Genomic DNA, 15,123 nt, shown 5'->3' with positions numbered 1-15,123 from the left:
CGCAGATGCAGCAGCTGCAGCTCTGTAACGCACCCGCCCGGCACCCGTGGTGGGGGCAGCTGAAAATCAGCTGTGAAACATCAATGCCTCCATTTATCGAAATGCCCATGAGACAAACACCCAGACGCTCAGCACCAATGCCACAACTTCTGGAGCTGCCCCTGAGTCACCTCTGCCTGTGTGGACGCCTGCAAGGCTTGCACAGGCAACACAATATGCATGAGTGTGGAAATGTGTGGACAGGGCCACGTGTGCGTGTGACCACATGTGAGGACAGTGTGCGTGGCAGGCCTGAGTGTGGAAATGAGTGTGTGGACAGGGCCACATGTGTGTGTGACGTGTGAGGACAGTGTGCGTGGCAGGCATGAGCGTGGGAGTGTAAATGTGTGCATCCTGGTGTGGGAGTGTGCAGTGTAAACAGGCCTGTCTGAATTTGCCTGAGTGTGACCAAGTGTGAATATGTGCATATGGACACGTGATCTATTTGAACACTCAAGTGTGACCGTGTGGGTGTCGGTGTGAATACACGAGTGTGTGTGTGATCTGTGTGAATGTGTGCCCATTATGAGTGGGTGTGTGCACAAGCTGTGCCTGTGTGCATGGGTGTATGTACAGTGTGTGTGCATGTGCGTACACAGTACACAGGGTGCACGCATGTGGGTTCAACAGCTCACCCTGAAGTGCTCCGAAGGACTCGATGGAGAGAACCCTCCTCCCCACGGCAGAGAGGCTCCGGCACACACGGCAGGAGCACAGGGGCTGCAGCTTCTCCTCACACAGCGCAACAATGCTCTGCGGACGTGAGAGCACCTCAGACAGGAAGGCTCGGAGGAGGGGCCGTCTCCTGTGGCCGCCCACCCTACGCAGCTGGGCCCTTTGAAGGTGACCACGGGGACAGTCCCCACACCCTGCCCGCGCCCGCCTTGCCCATTTTCTGGTATTTAAAAGGCAGCAGGTCTGGGTTGCAGAGAACCAGTAGGCTCATTACAAGCAAGACCTTTCATAAAAAACCAGATAATAAAAAGCCAAGGCCCCCTGCAAGCAAAATGCAGTGCCCGAGACTGGCGGCAGAACTCAGGTGAGGCTGCCAGGCGTGTGTGTGGTGGGCACATGGTGTCAGGCCTGTGGGGACGGTGTCACGGCCTGGGGTGGCCCACGGCAGCCTCGCCTACCTGGAGATCTGGCCGGTCTTCGGGGTCCTCCGCCTGCATCCGGCTCAGCAGCGCCTCCAGGTCCTGGCTCAGCCTGGGCTCCACGGTGGGCTCCGCCACGTACTCGAGGGCGGCCTTCAGCGTGGCCCCCAGGGAGTAGATGTGAGCCTGTGGGCACGAGGGGCCATCGGCTCCAAGGCCTGTGCATGTGCACTGCCCTGACCACAGCCACCACTTCTCAGGGCCAGGAGCCTAAGTTTCAGGGACCAGACCTACCCTTTGTGGCTAGGTACCTCCCCCTGTGGAGCTTCCCCAGAGAAGCAGCACCAGCGCCCATGCAGCCTATGCCCACGCCACCCTCATCCACGCTGCCCGCACCCCTGCCACCCACGCAGCCCATGCCACCATGCCACGCTGCCCTCATCCACGCTGCCTGCGTCCACGCCACCCAGAACACGCAGAACACGCAGGCGGCCGGACACATGACTCTTCTCCCTCCCGAGCTACACAGGCGGCCGGACACGCATCTCTTCTCTCTCCCAGTCCGGACACGCGTCTCTTCTCTCTCCGAGCGGTGTGCTGCCCGGCACCCTGGCTTTTCACGCCGGGAATCCTCTTCCAGGTCAGGAGCCCAGGCTGACTCTCCTTGCCCCACGCCTGGCCCTGCCTCCCCGTGGGCCCTTTTCTGCTTCTCCCCTACGCTCTCCCTTCTGCACCCTTCCCCGTGGCCCGGGCAGCCCGCCTGGCACACCGGCCATCCCCTGCTGGCCATCCCCACAGACTCGTGGCTGTGCGTGGCCTCTGGTAGGGACGCGGCTCCTCTCTGCCCTCTCATGGCTCAGTAGACACCGGCCCCAGCCACCATCTCTGCCTTTTTACCCTGGGCTGGGGCCCCAATGGCTGCTCTGCTGCCACCTCCTGGGGCCTCCTGTGCCACCTGGGGGGATCTGCCACCGTCTCATGCCTGGGCCGAGTCCGCCTCCCTGGGGCACCCGTGACGTGCGTGTCCGGGGTCTGTGCCCTCCATTCTGATCTGTGGCGGGTGCGTCCCACACTCTGCCACCATGACCGACGCTTCCATGGGTGTCCCAGGGCGGCGTCTGTGCAGCCATGTCACGTGTGCGAAGCCACAATTCTGGGAAGGGGATGTGGGTTCCAGGTCACGTCCACTTACATTCGGGCAGCTGCGGCAAACCCTCCTGACACACGACCGACCGGTTGACTCGCCAGCCGCAGCTGAGGCGCCCGTCTCTTGGGGAGACCCACTCGCGTTGAGCTAATTTGCATTTTTGTGATTATGAATGAGACCGAGCATCTGTTCGCGTCTACTTGGAGTTTTAATTTTTTTCTCTAAGGCCCGGGTGAGGACAGTGCATTCTCCGCTGGGCTGGGCCTGCCAGGTGCCTGTGTGTGTCAGGGCTGGCCTCGGCCTGGGCACTGCCCGCACGCTGGCTGGTCTGTTGCCGGCTTCTAAGGCTCTTCCTGTGTCTTCTCACACCCGAGAGCGCTAACGTGTGGAATCTGACCTGTTTTTCTTCAGCAGCTTCGTAGGACGATGCTCTCCGCCCCAAGGTGAAAGGGACAGCTCTGTTTTTGCTGATAGTTTTATAATTTTAAAATATCCAGACCTAATCTGTTTGAAGCCTCGCTCTCTGGGGTGTGAACCTGGAGAGACCCCTTGGCTGGCATGGTAAGGAAGGCTCCTCCTGCCCCCGAGACCCTGTCCTTGCAGCCAGGAGACTCACACTTGCAGGTCCGTCTGCGTGGTCGTGGGAGAGGGGCCCCTCAGAGCCCAGAGGACGCAGTTGACCCTCAAGGCACAGAGCCACCTGGAGCCTGCCTTGCACTGGTGCAGGGAGCTCTGCATTTCTGCCTTCCGGAAGCTTCTGACGTCAAGGACAGGGCACTCTGAAGGAGGGAAACGCAATTGTGTGCCGCCCACGGGGGTCGGGAGGCCGCGGCACGTGGGGACACGGGTGTCCACAGGAGCATGGAGCTGGAATCTGTGAATCCCACTGTTGGAATCTGAGGAACTGCAGTTTGAGCCGCCAGCTAAGAGCAGCCATTTGAGTGAGTATCCCTGGGTCATGTTGTCAGGAGAGTCCCCTCTCAGGAGACAAGGACACCAGAGGCCCCAGGACAGCAGGATGAGGCTGGACAGAGACGGGGCTGGACCACGGGCTGGCATCTGGCAGAGGAAGGGAGGCAGGGGCCTGCTCTCCAGGCCTGCGGATCGCAGAAAACCTTGTGCGATGTCCTGGGAGCACCAGGGTGCCCTGCCTGGCTGGGCTTGGCAGTCAGTGAGGAATGCAGGGTTGTAGGGCCCCACAGGGTCGCGGGATGTCCCTTATGCTGTGCTGAGGTGCAGGATCCAAGAGGTAAAGAGACAGGACACTGAAGAACTGGTGAGGAGCATCTGGACTCGGGGGCCACGCCACCTGTGAGCGGAGATCAACTGCGACTCCCAAATGCCCCAGAGCATCTGTGTTTATTCGGTACAAGCAGCAGGCCGGGTCGCGAGTGCGTGATAGGGCTTAGTGATAGGGCTCAGTGATAGGGCATACATAATCACGTGAGTCACAAGCGAGGGGGTCACCCCGTTATGTCACCTGGGCAGAGAGGTGGGCCGTGCGCAGCAGGGGGCCAGGCCATGTGCAGTAGTAGAGGGTCGTGTACAGAAAAGGGGTCCACCCCCATTAGGTCACCGAGGCAAGGAGGTGGGCTGTGTGCAGCAGGTGTCGCGTGCGACACTTCTTACCTGGGGGCTGGAGACTTCAAAGGGTTTCTAATAGAAGGATATTGGTGCAGTGGGAGCTGGCAGACGTGTGCTCTTCTCTTAAGATATTTATGGGAGGATTCTCTGAGCTAGCACAGAAGCGAGAAAAGACTGACAGGGTGTCCAGCCTCCGTGACTGGTCACGCCAGAGGGTTCTTCTCCCTCGGTTACTTCCAGGATCTCAGGCCTGAGGCCGACTTTCCACAGGAACTGGATGCAAGGTGCTACAGCTCCTTTCTCAGGAGGAGAGGCTCCTGCTCCAAGCCTGCCGTACAGCGTGTGCCCTTTCAGGCAGGGATACCACCACCTGGGTCTTGGGTTCTCGTCCTGGTCTGGCTGTTTTCCCATGTACTACTTCTGTCTGTGACTGCTCTGGGGATTCCTCCTACTACAAACTACTATATGGTTATATAGGAGGATTCTATAAATCAGCACTAAATGTGTCGGTACGGCTCCGGCTACAATACCTGTATGATTATATAGAAAGGTTATATGGAACTAAGTATATTAGATATAAGTACTAAGTATGATTATATAAGCTAAATATATGGAAGCAGTAAGTTATACTTTAGGCACTAATTCCATAAACTAATATATGGTTATATATGAAGGATTATATAAAGGAAATAGCTGAGTAGTAACACTATGAACTAAGATGTTCTTCAGGTGCTAATTGTGCTCGAGGTGTGGACAGTTCTCCTTCCTTGGTGCCCATGGTGGGTGTGACCCACAGGGGAACAGGCCGGAGGGGAGGCTGGTCAGGGCGCGGTCAGCTGGGCATGCAGTGGTCACAGCTTGGACTGCAGGGCGACAGGAACCCAGGTGAAGGAAGTGGAGTCTTCCCTTCCAGCTTCAGTGTGGTCTCTGGCCTGTGGCTGCCACTGCGCCCACCCACGACGGGCATCCCAGTGGCTCTGGCCTCAAGTAGGGACAGAACGTGGCCACGTGCAGGAAGCGGACGGCACACCCCGAAGCTTCCCCACGAGGTCTGACTTCCTGAAGTGCAGTAAAGCCAAATGGGCTTCAGTTCAGCGCTGGTTACGGTTTTTCTCCAAATTAAAAAGGCCACCTCTCTGTGGGGCGGGAAGCAGGTTCCCGGCTCCCAGGTGCCACGCCGGGAAGCTGTTCCTCTGCTCTGCCTGAGGTCCTTGGATCAGGGTTCGGGTCAGCCCTGGGAGGCTCTTCATGGCCCTGGGAAACGTTTCCGGTGGACTTGAGGCGACCAGTCAATGCTGCAGCACTGGGCCTCACAGCCTGGGCCGCACGGGGACGCTGAACCGCACGAGGACGCTGGACATGTGCCTGGGGGCCCCGGGCCACCTGGACCCAGACAGGCCCTCGCTGGCCAGGGCTCCGCAGACACGTGGCTGATCAAATCTGGGGCAGGGACCCCACAGAAGGGGCTGGAGTGTTCTGCCACACCAGGAAGGAGGTCCGAGCCCTGGAAGACCCGGGCACCCTCAGGGCACCCTCAGAGCTTCAACCGGAATCAGAACTGGCCAAATCCCATCAAAGACGTGTGAGTCATAAATTGACAAGATCACGAAGCTGAGCTCTGTGGTCAGCACTGGAGGACGCTGGGACGCAGGCGCTGCCCTTGTACGGTGGATGGGAGCACAGCCTCTCTCCCGTCTGTCCATGGTGGCTGCTGCTGCGGCTGCCCGACGCCGACGAGGGTGGCTCTCGGACCGCAGGAGCCCCGCTCACAAACCGAGGCTGAGATCACCCTGGCGGCTCCAGGGATTTGTGGTGGCCGCTGACGGCTGTCAGGGAGCAGGCGCCACATGCCCCCACGGGCCCCAGTAGCCACCTGAGTCCCACAGTGCCCCTGACTGCCCTGGACCTGGTCTCAGGGACAAACCACCAGGTTTCTTCAACAAAAACCCATAAGGAAGAAAGAGAGTCAGGGTGCGGGGTCAGACTCAGGACGCACGAACGCAGCCAGGCATGTGGCTCTCACCAAGATCCTGCAGGGAAGTGGCGGGAAGAGCAAGATTCGGGTGGCAGAGGGGGGACCCGAACCCTCAGTCCACACCCACCCAGGCCGAGAGTGGCTGAGAACGTTTCCAAGTGTTGTGGTATGTGTTCAGAGGGGCCTGACCTTTTAGAGGTGAATCTGAGACCTGTCAGCCGTGGGTCATTCCTGAGGCTGGGTGGGAAGTCGTGGGGTTCATATGCTGTTCTTTTTCTGTTTTCTGCACATTTAAAATGTTTCATCATGAACATTAAAAAATAAAATAAAAAGCACCATCCACTGGGAGCCTTGTCCTCACCCAAAGACCGAGACTGAGAATCAATCCAGTGCTACAAACATGCGCCATGCTACACATATGTGCCTGTGCACATACACTACACGCACACACACCACACCACACACATGCAAACGCCATGGTGCACGTGCATGTGTGTATATACCACATCACACCACACATGCACACACCATAGCTACACACACCGCACCAGGCCAGCTCAGGCCATTTGCACATTTCTGAGCTGTGGTCAGCCTGACTGTGGGCAGTGTACCTGCAGAGTGGCAGTGCCATTCCTGGCTGTGGCCTGTGGCTTGCACAGAATAAGCGTGGACAGCACGTCCCTCAGCCTGGTCACAGGGGTGCTGAGCAGCACCAGGCACAGCCCAGGTCTCCAGGGGATCTAATACCCGAGGACCCAGAGCACATTAGTGAAACGACAGCCAGTTTCAAGAACAGGAGCAGGGCCAGCCACCGTGGGCTAACGGTCAGGGAGGAGCCCCTGAAGGAGACGTGCGTGAAGCTGTGAGAGGCAAGAGGACATTCCAGGCCAAAGGAGCAACCTGGCAAAGATGTGGAGGCAGAAGTGTGGACCAGAGATTTGCAAAACTGGCTGAGCATCCCGATGGCCAGGGCCCCCTGCATGCATGCCTGCCAGCACCACGCACACAGAGGGCAGGAGACCAGCAGCACCCTCTGGGACCATGCTCTCAACAGCGACTCCCTCAGCCCTGAGAATAGAACCTAGCTCCATACCACACGGAAAGCCAGGATACTTGTTCCTCCCTCCATTCCCCTTTGTTTCCATACAGACACCTGGAACCCATCCATCCACTGACCCATCCATATGTCTGCCCAACCCCCTCCACTCACCCATCCATCCGTCCGTCCATCCACCCATCCACCCATCCATCCATCCATCCATCCATCCATCCATCCATCCATCCCCCATCCATCTATCCACCCCAAATCTCCCTGTGCTGGAATTACAGGGGTGAGCACCTGTGCCCAGCCAGTCCTATAACTATTAAAAATTGAGCAGTAATGAAAAATCTTCCCTAAAGAAAACAGGTGGCCTTATAAGTGACTTTTATCAGACTTTCAAGGAACAGATCATCCCATTCTTATATAAACAGGACAATGAAAGGGCGGGGTGCTGCCCATACAGGATGAGACAGAGCCGGAGTCCAACACCAGCAAGAACACCAACAGACAGAAAATCGCCAGTCGGCTCAAGTGTGCCCCAAAGTCTGAAGCACTCGCAAATCCGATTCAACCACTCAGCATCGTACGAGAAAGGCAGGACACTTGGCCAAGTCAGGTTTTTCTATGAAGAAAGGATGATTTAATACTAGAAAATAAAGATGTGAATATGAAAGCCTCAATGAAAAAAATTATAGGATCCTGTCAAAGGATGCAGAAGAAACATTTTGTAAAATTTGAGAAGCACATTCACGATAAAACTCTGCATCGAGGGGACCTCGGGTCAGAGGTGGGTGCCACTGCACATGGGAAGGGCAGAGGCACTCTGTTTAGAGGGCAGATGGGGAGTGGTCAGTGTCGCCCTGAGCTGGGGCAGTGCTCGCCGTCACATGGCTTCCGTTCCAAGACTCATTGCTGTTCCTTGCTGCGTATGGTAAGAGAAGGAAGGAACACGTGTGGCGTGGCCATCAGACAGGAGGAGCTAACACTTGTTTCTTTATCAGTGATTGACCAGCTAGACAGGAAAACTAAAAGAATCTGCAAGTTATTAGAAATATAAAGAGCCGGGCATGGTGGCGCGTGCCTGTAATCCCAGCTACTCAGGAGGCAGAGGCAGGAGAATTGCCTGAACCCAGGAGGCGGAGGTTGCGGTGAGCCTAGATCACGCCATTGCACTCCAGCCTGGGTAACAAGAGCGAAACTCTGTCTCCAAAAAAAAAAAAAAAAAAAAAAAAAAAGATGGCTGGATATAAAATAAAGATATTAAAGTGAATTGTGGCCAGGCAAAGTCACTCACGCCTGTAATCCCAGCACTTTGGAAGGCCAAGATAAGAAAATCCCGTGCACCCAGGAGTTCAAGACCAGCCTGGGCAACATAGCCAGACACTGTCTCTACAAAAATAAAAATAAATAAATTAGCTGGGCATGGTGGCATGTGCCTATAGTCTCAGCTACACAGGGAGCTGAGGTGGGAGGATTGCCTGAGCTCAGAAATTTTAGGCTGCAGTGAGCTCTGATGTTGCCACCACACCCCAGCCTGGGCAACAGAGTGAGACCCTGGCTCAGAAAAAAAAAAAAAAAAAAAAGTGAATTGCATTTCTGCAGACTAGCAACAAACAGAAAAATGTAATTAAAAAGAAAACAACTGGTCGGGCACAGTGGCGCATGCCTTTATCCCTAGCGCTTTGGGAGGCCAAGGAGAGAGGATCACTTGAAGGCAGGAGTTCGAGACCAGCCTAGGAACAGAGTGAGATCACATGTCTACAGAAATTTAAAAAAATCAGCTGGGCACGGCGGCGCACATCTGTAGCCTCACCTGCTTGGGAGGCTGAGGTGAGAGGATCCCTTGACCCCAGGAGGTGGGGGCTGCAGTGAGCCGTGACGGCACCAATGCGCTCCAGGCTGACGACCAAGTGAGACCCTGCCTCAAAACCGAAACAAAACACAGAGAGGACAATCCATTTTACAACAGAATCAGAAAACATCCCATTCCTGAGGATAACTCTCGTAAACAATATCTAAGACATCTGCAGCAAAACTTCAGAATGTTAAACCAACTTCAGGTGGATCAAATGTGAAGAACAAAACGTAAAACTCTGGGTAGGAAATGTCGGTGACTATCGGCTCGACCTTGAAGTGGGAAAGGCTTCTTGTGAAAGTTGGGCCTTAACAGTAGAAGCAGCATGACTGCATCTGATTATATGACAACTGAGAAACGATTTTTCAGCAGGGGACACCGTCAGCCACCTTTTCTCTGTGGGGTTCAAGAGGTTAAACTCTTTCCGTCACGATTCCGAGATGGCATCAGCCTGGGTCACTCTCAACCCCTCACAAGCGGACAGTGGAGTTAGGGTTAGGGCTGGGGTTAGGGTTGGGCTTGGGCTTGGGGTTAGGGGCCACGTGATGTGACGTCACAGCCGACTGAAGGCAGAAGCTGTCACGAAAGTCTTGTTGTGGTTGTCCACAACCCAGACACAAAAGATTTACAAATATGCAACACTTTGTCACCCTTCCCACTAATTTTGGAAGGAAAAAATTCTCTATAAAAATGTTACGTATGTTAACATGCAATGAATGGGTATTGTGATTTTTAAATGAATTAATAGATAACTTACAAATGTCTCAGTTTTAATTTATAACACCACAAATACGAAGAGACAGAACTCACATAAGCAAAAGCTCTCAGGGGCACTCAATAATTTTTAGGGTTATAAATGTCCTGAAGCCAGCAAGTCTGAGAACTGCCATCCTAAAACAAATAGACAAATTACGAACTGGAGGTGGCACCCACAGTCCTGGCAAAGGGACGGGAATTCCTGTAAGAACTGAGACCCTTCACCGGAGAGGCACTCCTCAGCACATCCCTGTGGGCAGGGAGGAGACACAGCCCAGTGCCATCCCGAGAGAGACCCCAGACTCCTGACTCACCTGCGTCCTTCTGGGGCCAGACCGCAGACCAGACCTCAGACTCCAGGCCCCTGCGTCACCTGCATCCTGTGGGGGCCAGACCCCAGAGCAGACCCCAGGCCCCTGCCTCACCCGTGTCCTTTGGGGGCCAGCCATCCTTGCACCGTGCTCTGGGGCGTGCCGAGAACGGGGAGTTCCGGGAACAGACGCAGGTACACCCGCCCCAACCACGAGCCACACTTCCTCCTGGGCACGTGGCCCAGAGAAACCTTATCCAGATCTGTTCTCGGCTACACTCCAGGAAACACCTGCCTCCCCCTCGGGGACCCCACAGGCGGGGATTTAAATTTCACACTTCACCCGACGGGATAACACGCAGCTGGTGCCACGTTACGGCCACATGGCGCTACGCAGATGAAGTTCGGCAAGAAACGTACGGAAGTCCCAGAAGATCGCGTACAGCCTGAGCTCTTTTCAGAAAGTTAAAAACAGCACAGATGAAACCGTGGGACTTTTAGGAAACGCAATTTGGATAAAATCAGCGGAATGCAGGGGGGCAGGGCATGGCGGCACAGAGGGCACTTCCAGGGTCTGAGCTGGATACGCCGCGACTGGAGACAAGCACAGAATGAAAACCTCCTCACAGGGATAACAGGCACCAGGCCACGGGCGGCCGGGACTTAGGTTCTGGACACTGGGGTGCAATAAAACACAGGACCCCACAGCAGAGGCCCCCCGGGGCTCCCGGCCCAACTCTCAGGCAAAGGGCTTTAGCCTCACTTGCTTCAAAGTGAAAGTAAGCTGAGCTCCGGGAAAGCAGTGGGCAGGGGAAGCAGGATGGTGGGGGGGAAGTGGGGTACAGCGGAAGTGGGGTACAGGGGAAGTGGGGTGCAGGGGAAGCAGAGCACAGGGGAAGCGGGATGCTGGGGGGGAAGTGGGGTACAGTGAAAGCAAGGTGGTGGGGGGAAGTGGGGTACAGTGAAAGCAGGGTGGTGGGGGGAAGTGGGGTGCAGGGAAGTGGGGTAGTGGCGGGGAGCAGGGTGCAGGCGAAGTGGGGTGGTGAGGAGAGCGGGGCGGTGGGGGGAGGGGGCAGTGGGGGGATCGGGGGCGGCAGGGAACAATCCTAAGACTCTTTTTTCTTTGTTTTTGAGACAAGGTCTTGCTGTGTTGGCCAGGCTGGAGAGCAGTGGTGCAAACTTGGGTCACGGCAGCTTCGACCTCCTGGGTTCAAGAGATTCTCCTGCCTCAGACTCCCAAGTAGCTGGGACCACAGATGTGAGCCACTGCTTCCAGCAAATTTTTGTATTTTTAGCAGAGACAGGGTTTTGCCATGTTGCCCAGGCTGGTCTCAAACTCCTGGGCTCAAGCCGTCTGCCTGCCTTGACCTCCCAGAGCGCTGGGATTACAGGAGTGAGCCACCACGCCCAGCCACCAAACTCTTATTTCAGGGTCAAACTTTAAGGTCATGACACTAGGGCGCTGTGCCCCGCCGGAGGCCTGAAGGCAGGTGCGTTTCCGAGTTAATAGCAGAGGCCGCCTTAGAAGCCAGGGGGGGGCGTGGCGCGTCACCCCCACCAGCGCTTACCTCAAAGGTGTTTCCAGTGATGTCGAACTCCGGAGGAACGAAGGCACCCTCAGGGTCATCTTGGGGAGAAGAGAGAGAGGGGCTTCTGGTCACACCTGAGAACCGAACCCGCCAGCCAGGAAGGGCCTGGAGGTGGGTGGCCCTAGGTGCCCCCCCCCCGCAGGCCTGGCGTCCCCCAACGGTGAGAAAGGGAAATCCGCTCCCTGGCGGTTATGGTGGGAAATGGGTTTCACTGCTGCTTTCCCGAGAAGGAAGCTGAAGACGTTCACCAGGGAAAGTCAGCTCCCAGGCAGGGGGTCCAGCCACGGCAGGGGCTTGTGTCCACTCACAGTGGGGCCAGCAGATGGCCTGGGGGGGACAGAAGAGGTGCAGCCTGCCTAGGAGAAGGCTGAGGGGAGCGGTCAGGGCGGGCTGAGCCCCCCTCTGGCATCTGAGGGTGGGCGTGACAGCCCTGGCACAGCAGGCACCCCCACGGGCCCCGGGGTACTCTCCAGCCTGAGTCCCTCCGAAGGAGGAGAAGGTCTCCACGGGAAACCCGGCCCGCACAACTCCCAGTGTCCGCTCTGGCAGAGCCGGCGCTCACTTGCACCCTGAAAGGCGCCTCTGCCCACGGCCCCGCCGCCCCCTCACCGCTGAGCTGCTCCATGAAGCACACGTTCCCGCTGGTGTTGAAGGCCAGGGTGTCCGGCGTGATGCACATGCTCTGGAAGATGGCGGCGTGCGCCACGCTCTGCATGGCCAGGCTGCACTCCCGGCACACGGCCCAGGCCTCCTGCTCGCTGAGGCCGTGGTCCCGCAGGGAGAGGATGTCGGCCAGAGACACGTTTTCCTGACAAGACAGGACTGACTGTGAGCCGGGCAGGGCCCCCAGCCGGCCCCAGCACCCCCACCGAGACGATGCCGTGGGAGAGGGATGGCTCGTGGCAGCGTTTCAACACGTGGGTCAGGGAGAGGGCTTCAGGCCATGTCTTATTTTGTTTCAAGAGTCTTCCTGCTGTTCCCTGGCCATCAGAGACACAGAACATTTGGTGGCATATCAGCGAGCCTGGGCACAGGGCCTTCCTCCTGGAGGCTCGGCCGGAGCTGCTGGGTCACCTGCTCCCTGGGGCACCCTGACTCCCCCGCAGCAGGCTCATGGCTGGACTGGCCCATGGAGGCCACCAACAGATGAGTGACGTGACAGAGTCAACACCCCAACCCTGCACTTGTGTGGGGCTAACGGGGTATGCTCCTGATACACTCACGCAACATACAACCACAGGCACCTGCCTGACACACGAGACACGCAACCACGCGCACCTGCCCGACACACTCACGTGACATGCAACCACACACACCTGCCTGACACACGAGACACGCAACCACGCACACCTGCTGACACACGAGACATGCAACCACATGCACCTGCCCCCGACACACAAGACACACAACCACACGCACCTGCCCCCAACACACTCACACGACGTACAACCACACCCTCTGCTGACATTTGCTCCAGGCGGTTCACATGGAGGACGGTCATGGTGGTTCCCTGCACGTGGCCCAGCCGCCCCCATGTGGGCTCACCTCCAAATGTGAGTGGGCTCCTGGACTGTGTGAGGGCTCAGCTGTGATCATGAGGGCTGCCACCAACACCCAACCCTACGAACATGTGCACACGCGCACACATTCACCTATGTAGCACACATTGTGTGCTCACCCTCACACAGACACATGCATCCCCATTTATGCATCCCACACGGACACACGCCACACAGGTGCACTTAATATATTAACAGGCAGACACTGGTGCACAAGTGTGCCACACTCACACTTCCATCCACTTCACAAGCACACACTCATGCAGCGAGAAGAGACATCCTCATGCACATGCACATACCTCACACACACACGTACTCTCACATACACACATACACACACACATCCAACCGCACACATGCCTAACACTGACCACACGCATGCACGCTCACGTATGTATTCCCACACACACTATATCAACCACACACACGCTTAACGCTGACCACAGGCACACATGCTCAGACACATATGTACGACTGCACACACTACATCAACCACACACACGCCTAACGCTGACCACACACACACACACGCTCATGCACATACACACGCTGGCACATACAAACACACACCCATTCCCATACCTGGTACACACATCCTCACAGGAACACACAAGGCTGAACAGCCACACTTGCATGAATGCCAGACATGGACTGAAGACCCTCTTGGGGGTGCTGTTCCCTAGCTGGGGGACCCATATGCAGGAGCATCTGCTCCACCCCGTGGACAGGAGAAGGTGGCTGGGCGCTGCGCCCTGGCTGCACATGGGTGGGGGCCAGGAAAGACTTTGGACATGTGCCTCAGGGGACCAGGCAGGTGAGAAAGAGGCAGAGGCCCCTTCTCCCCCAGCCCTAGCTCCCCCAACACAGGGCAGCTCTGGCCCTACAGGTACCACGGGGCTGATGTCCTGAGAGGCACCTCCCACCTCCAGTCCCCTCACCCTGCCCCAGTGGCTGGCACTGCAGGAGGCCCCCAGGCACAGGAGAAGAATGAAGGCATGCACTGCACACATACATGCACACCCATGCACCCATGCACTGCACACATACATGCACACCTGTGCACACACAGGCACACACTGCACACATACCTGCACACCCATGCACCCACACAGGCACGCACTGCACACATACATGCACACACAGGCACACACACTGCACACACACATGCACACCCATGCACACATACATGCACACCCATGCACATATACATGCACACCCATGCACACACACACACAGAGGAATGCACTACACACATGCACACCTGTGCACACACAGGCACACACTGCACACACACATGCACACTCGTGCACACAGAGGCACGCACCGCACAGAGGCATGCACCACACACACAGGCACGCACTGCACACATACATGCACACCTGTGCATACACAGGCACACACTGCCCACCTATGCACCCACAGGCACACACTGTGCACATATATGCGCACTCGTGCACAGAGGCACACACTGAACACATACATGCACACACAGGCACACACAGGCACACACTGCACACATACATGCACACCTATGCACACACAGGCACACTGCACACATTCATGCACACCCATGCACACACACAGGCACACACTACACACATACATCCACTCCCGTGCACACACAGGCACACAATGCACACATACATGCACACTCGTGCACACACAGGCACACACTACACACATACATGCACACCCATGCACACACACAGGCACACACTGCACACATACATGCACACCCATGCACACACAGAGGCATGCACTACACACATGCACACCCGTGCACACACAGGCACACACTGCACACATACATGCACACCCATGCACACACAGAGAGGCATGCACTACACACATACATGCACACCTGTGCACACACAGGCACACATTGCACACACATGCACATGTGCACCCACATAGGCCCACACGTATGTCCACACTCCTGTGCACTGCCACACACGCACACAGCACGCTTGTGCACACACGTGCCTGCAAACATGGGCACAGTCGTGTACTGAGTGGTGACATACGTCTGAGGACCCCACAGAGTATGCTGTTTAAAGGCAGGGCGCCAGTGTGATGCATGTTTGGGCCGGTCCCTGTCCCCCTGTGGGGCCTGGGGATCCTTCTGGCTGTTGTCCGCAGGTCTGGGGCCTGCCAGCTCACACGGTGGTGTCCA

At 56.7% G+C, this 15,123-nt stretch overlaps 1 protein-coding gene across 11 annotated transcripts in view; it reads right to left on the bottom strand.

Annotated features, from left to right (window-relative positions):
- KNDC1 (kinase non-catalytic C-lobe domain containing 1) overlaps positions 1–15,123 on the bottom strand; it is a 55,639-nt gene that overhangs the window by 35,460 nt on the left and 5,056 nt on the right. For 2 of the 11 annotated variants that reach the window (XM_074383139.1, XM_074383141.1), the window contains exons 2-6: positions 12,001–12,199; positions 11,371–11,429; positions 8,695–8,799; positions 1,173–1,319; positions 675–792 (exon numbers count right to left, since the gene is read on the bottom strand). In XM_074383139.1, the coding sequence (XP_074239240.1) occupies positions 675–792; positions 1,173–1,319; positions 8,695–8,799; positions 11,371–11,429; positions 12,001–12,199 (628 nt within the window). The other 9 variants (XM_074383144.1, XM_074383142.1, XM_074383143.1 and 6 more) reach the window with 9 other exon arrangements.

This window comes from Saimiri boliviensis, chromosome 12 (genome assembly GCF_048565385.1).
Source record: "Saimiri boliviensis isolate mSaiBol1 chromosome 12, mSaiBol1.pri, whole genome shotgun sequence".
NCBI lineage: Eukaryota > Metazoa > Chordata > Mammalia > Primates > Cebidae > Saimiri > Saimiri boliviensis.
The sequence above is the reverse complement of the archived record's forward strand: the minus strand, read 5'-3'. Positions and strand labels throughout refer to the sequence as shown.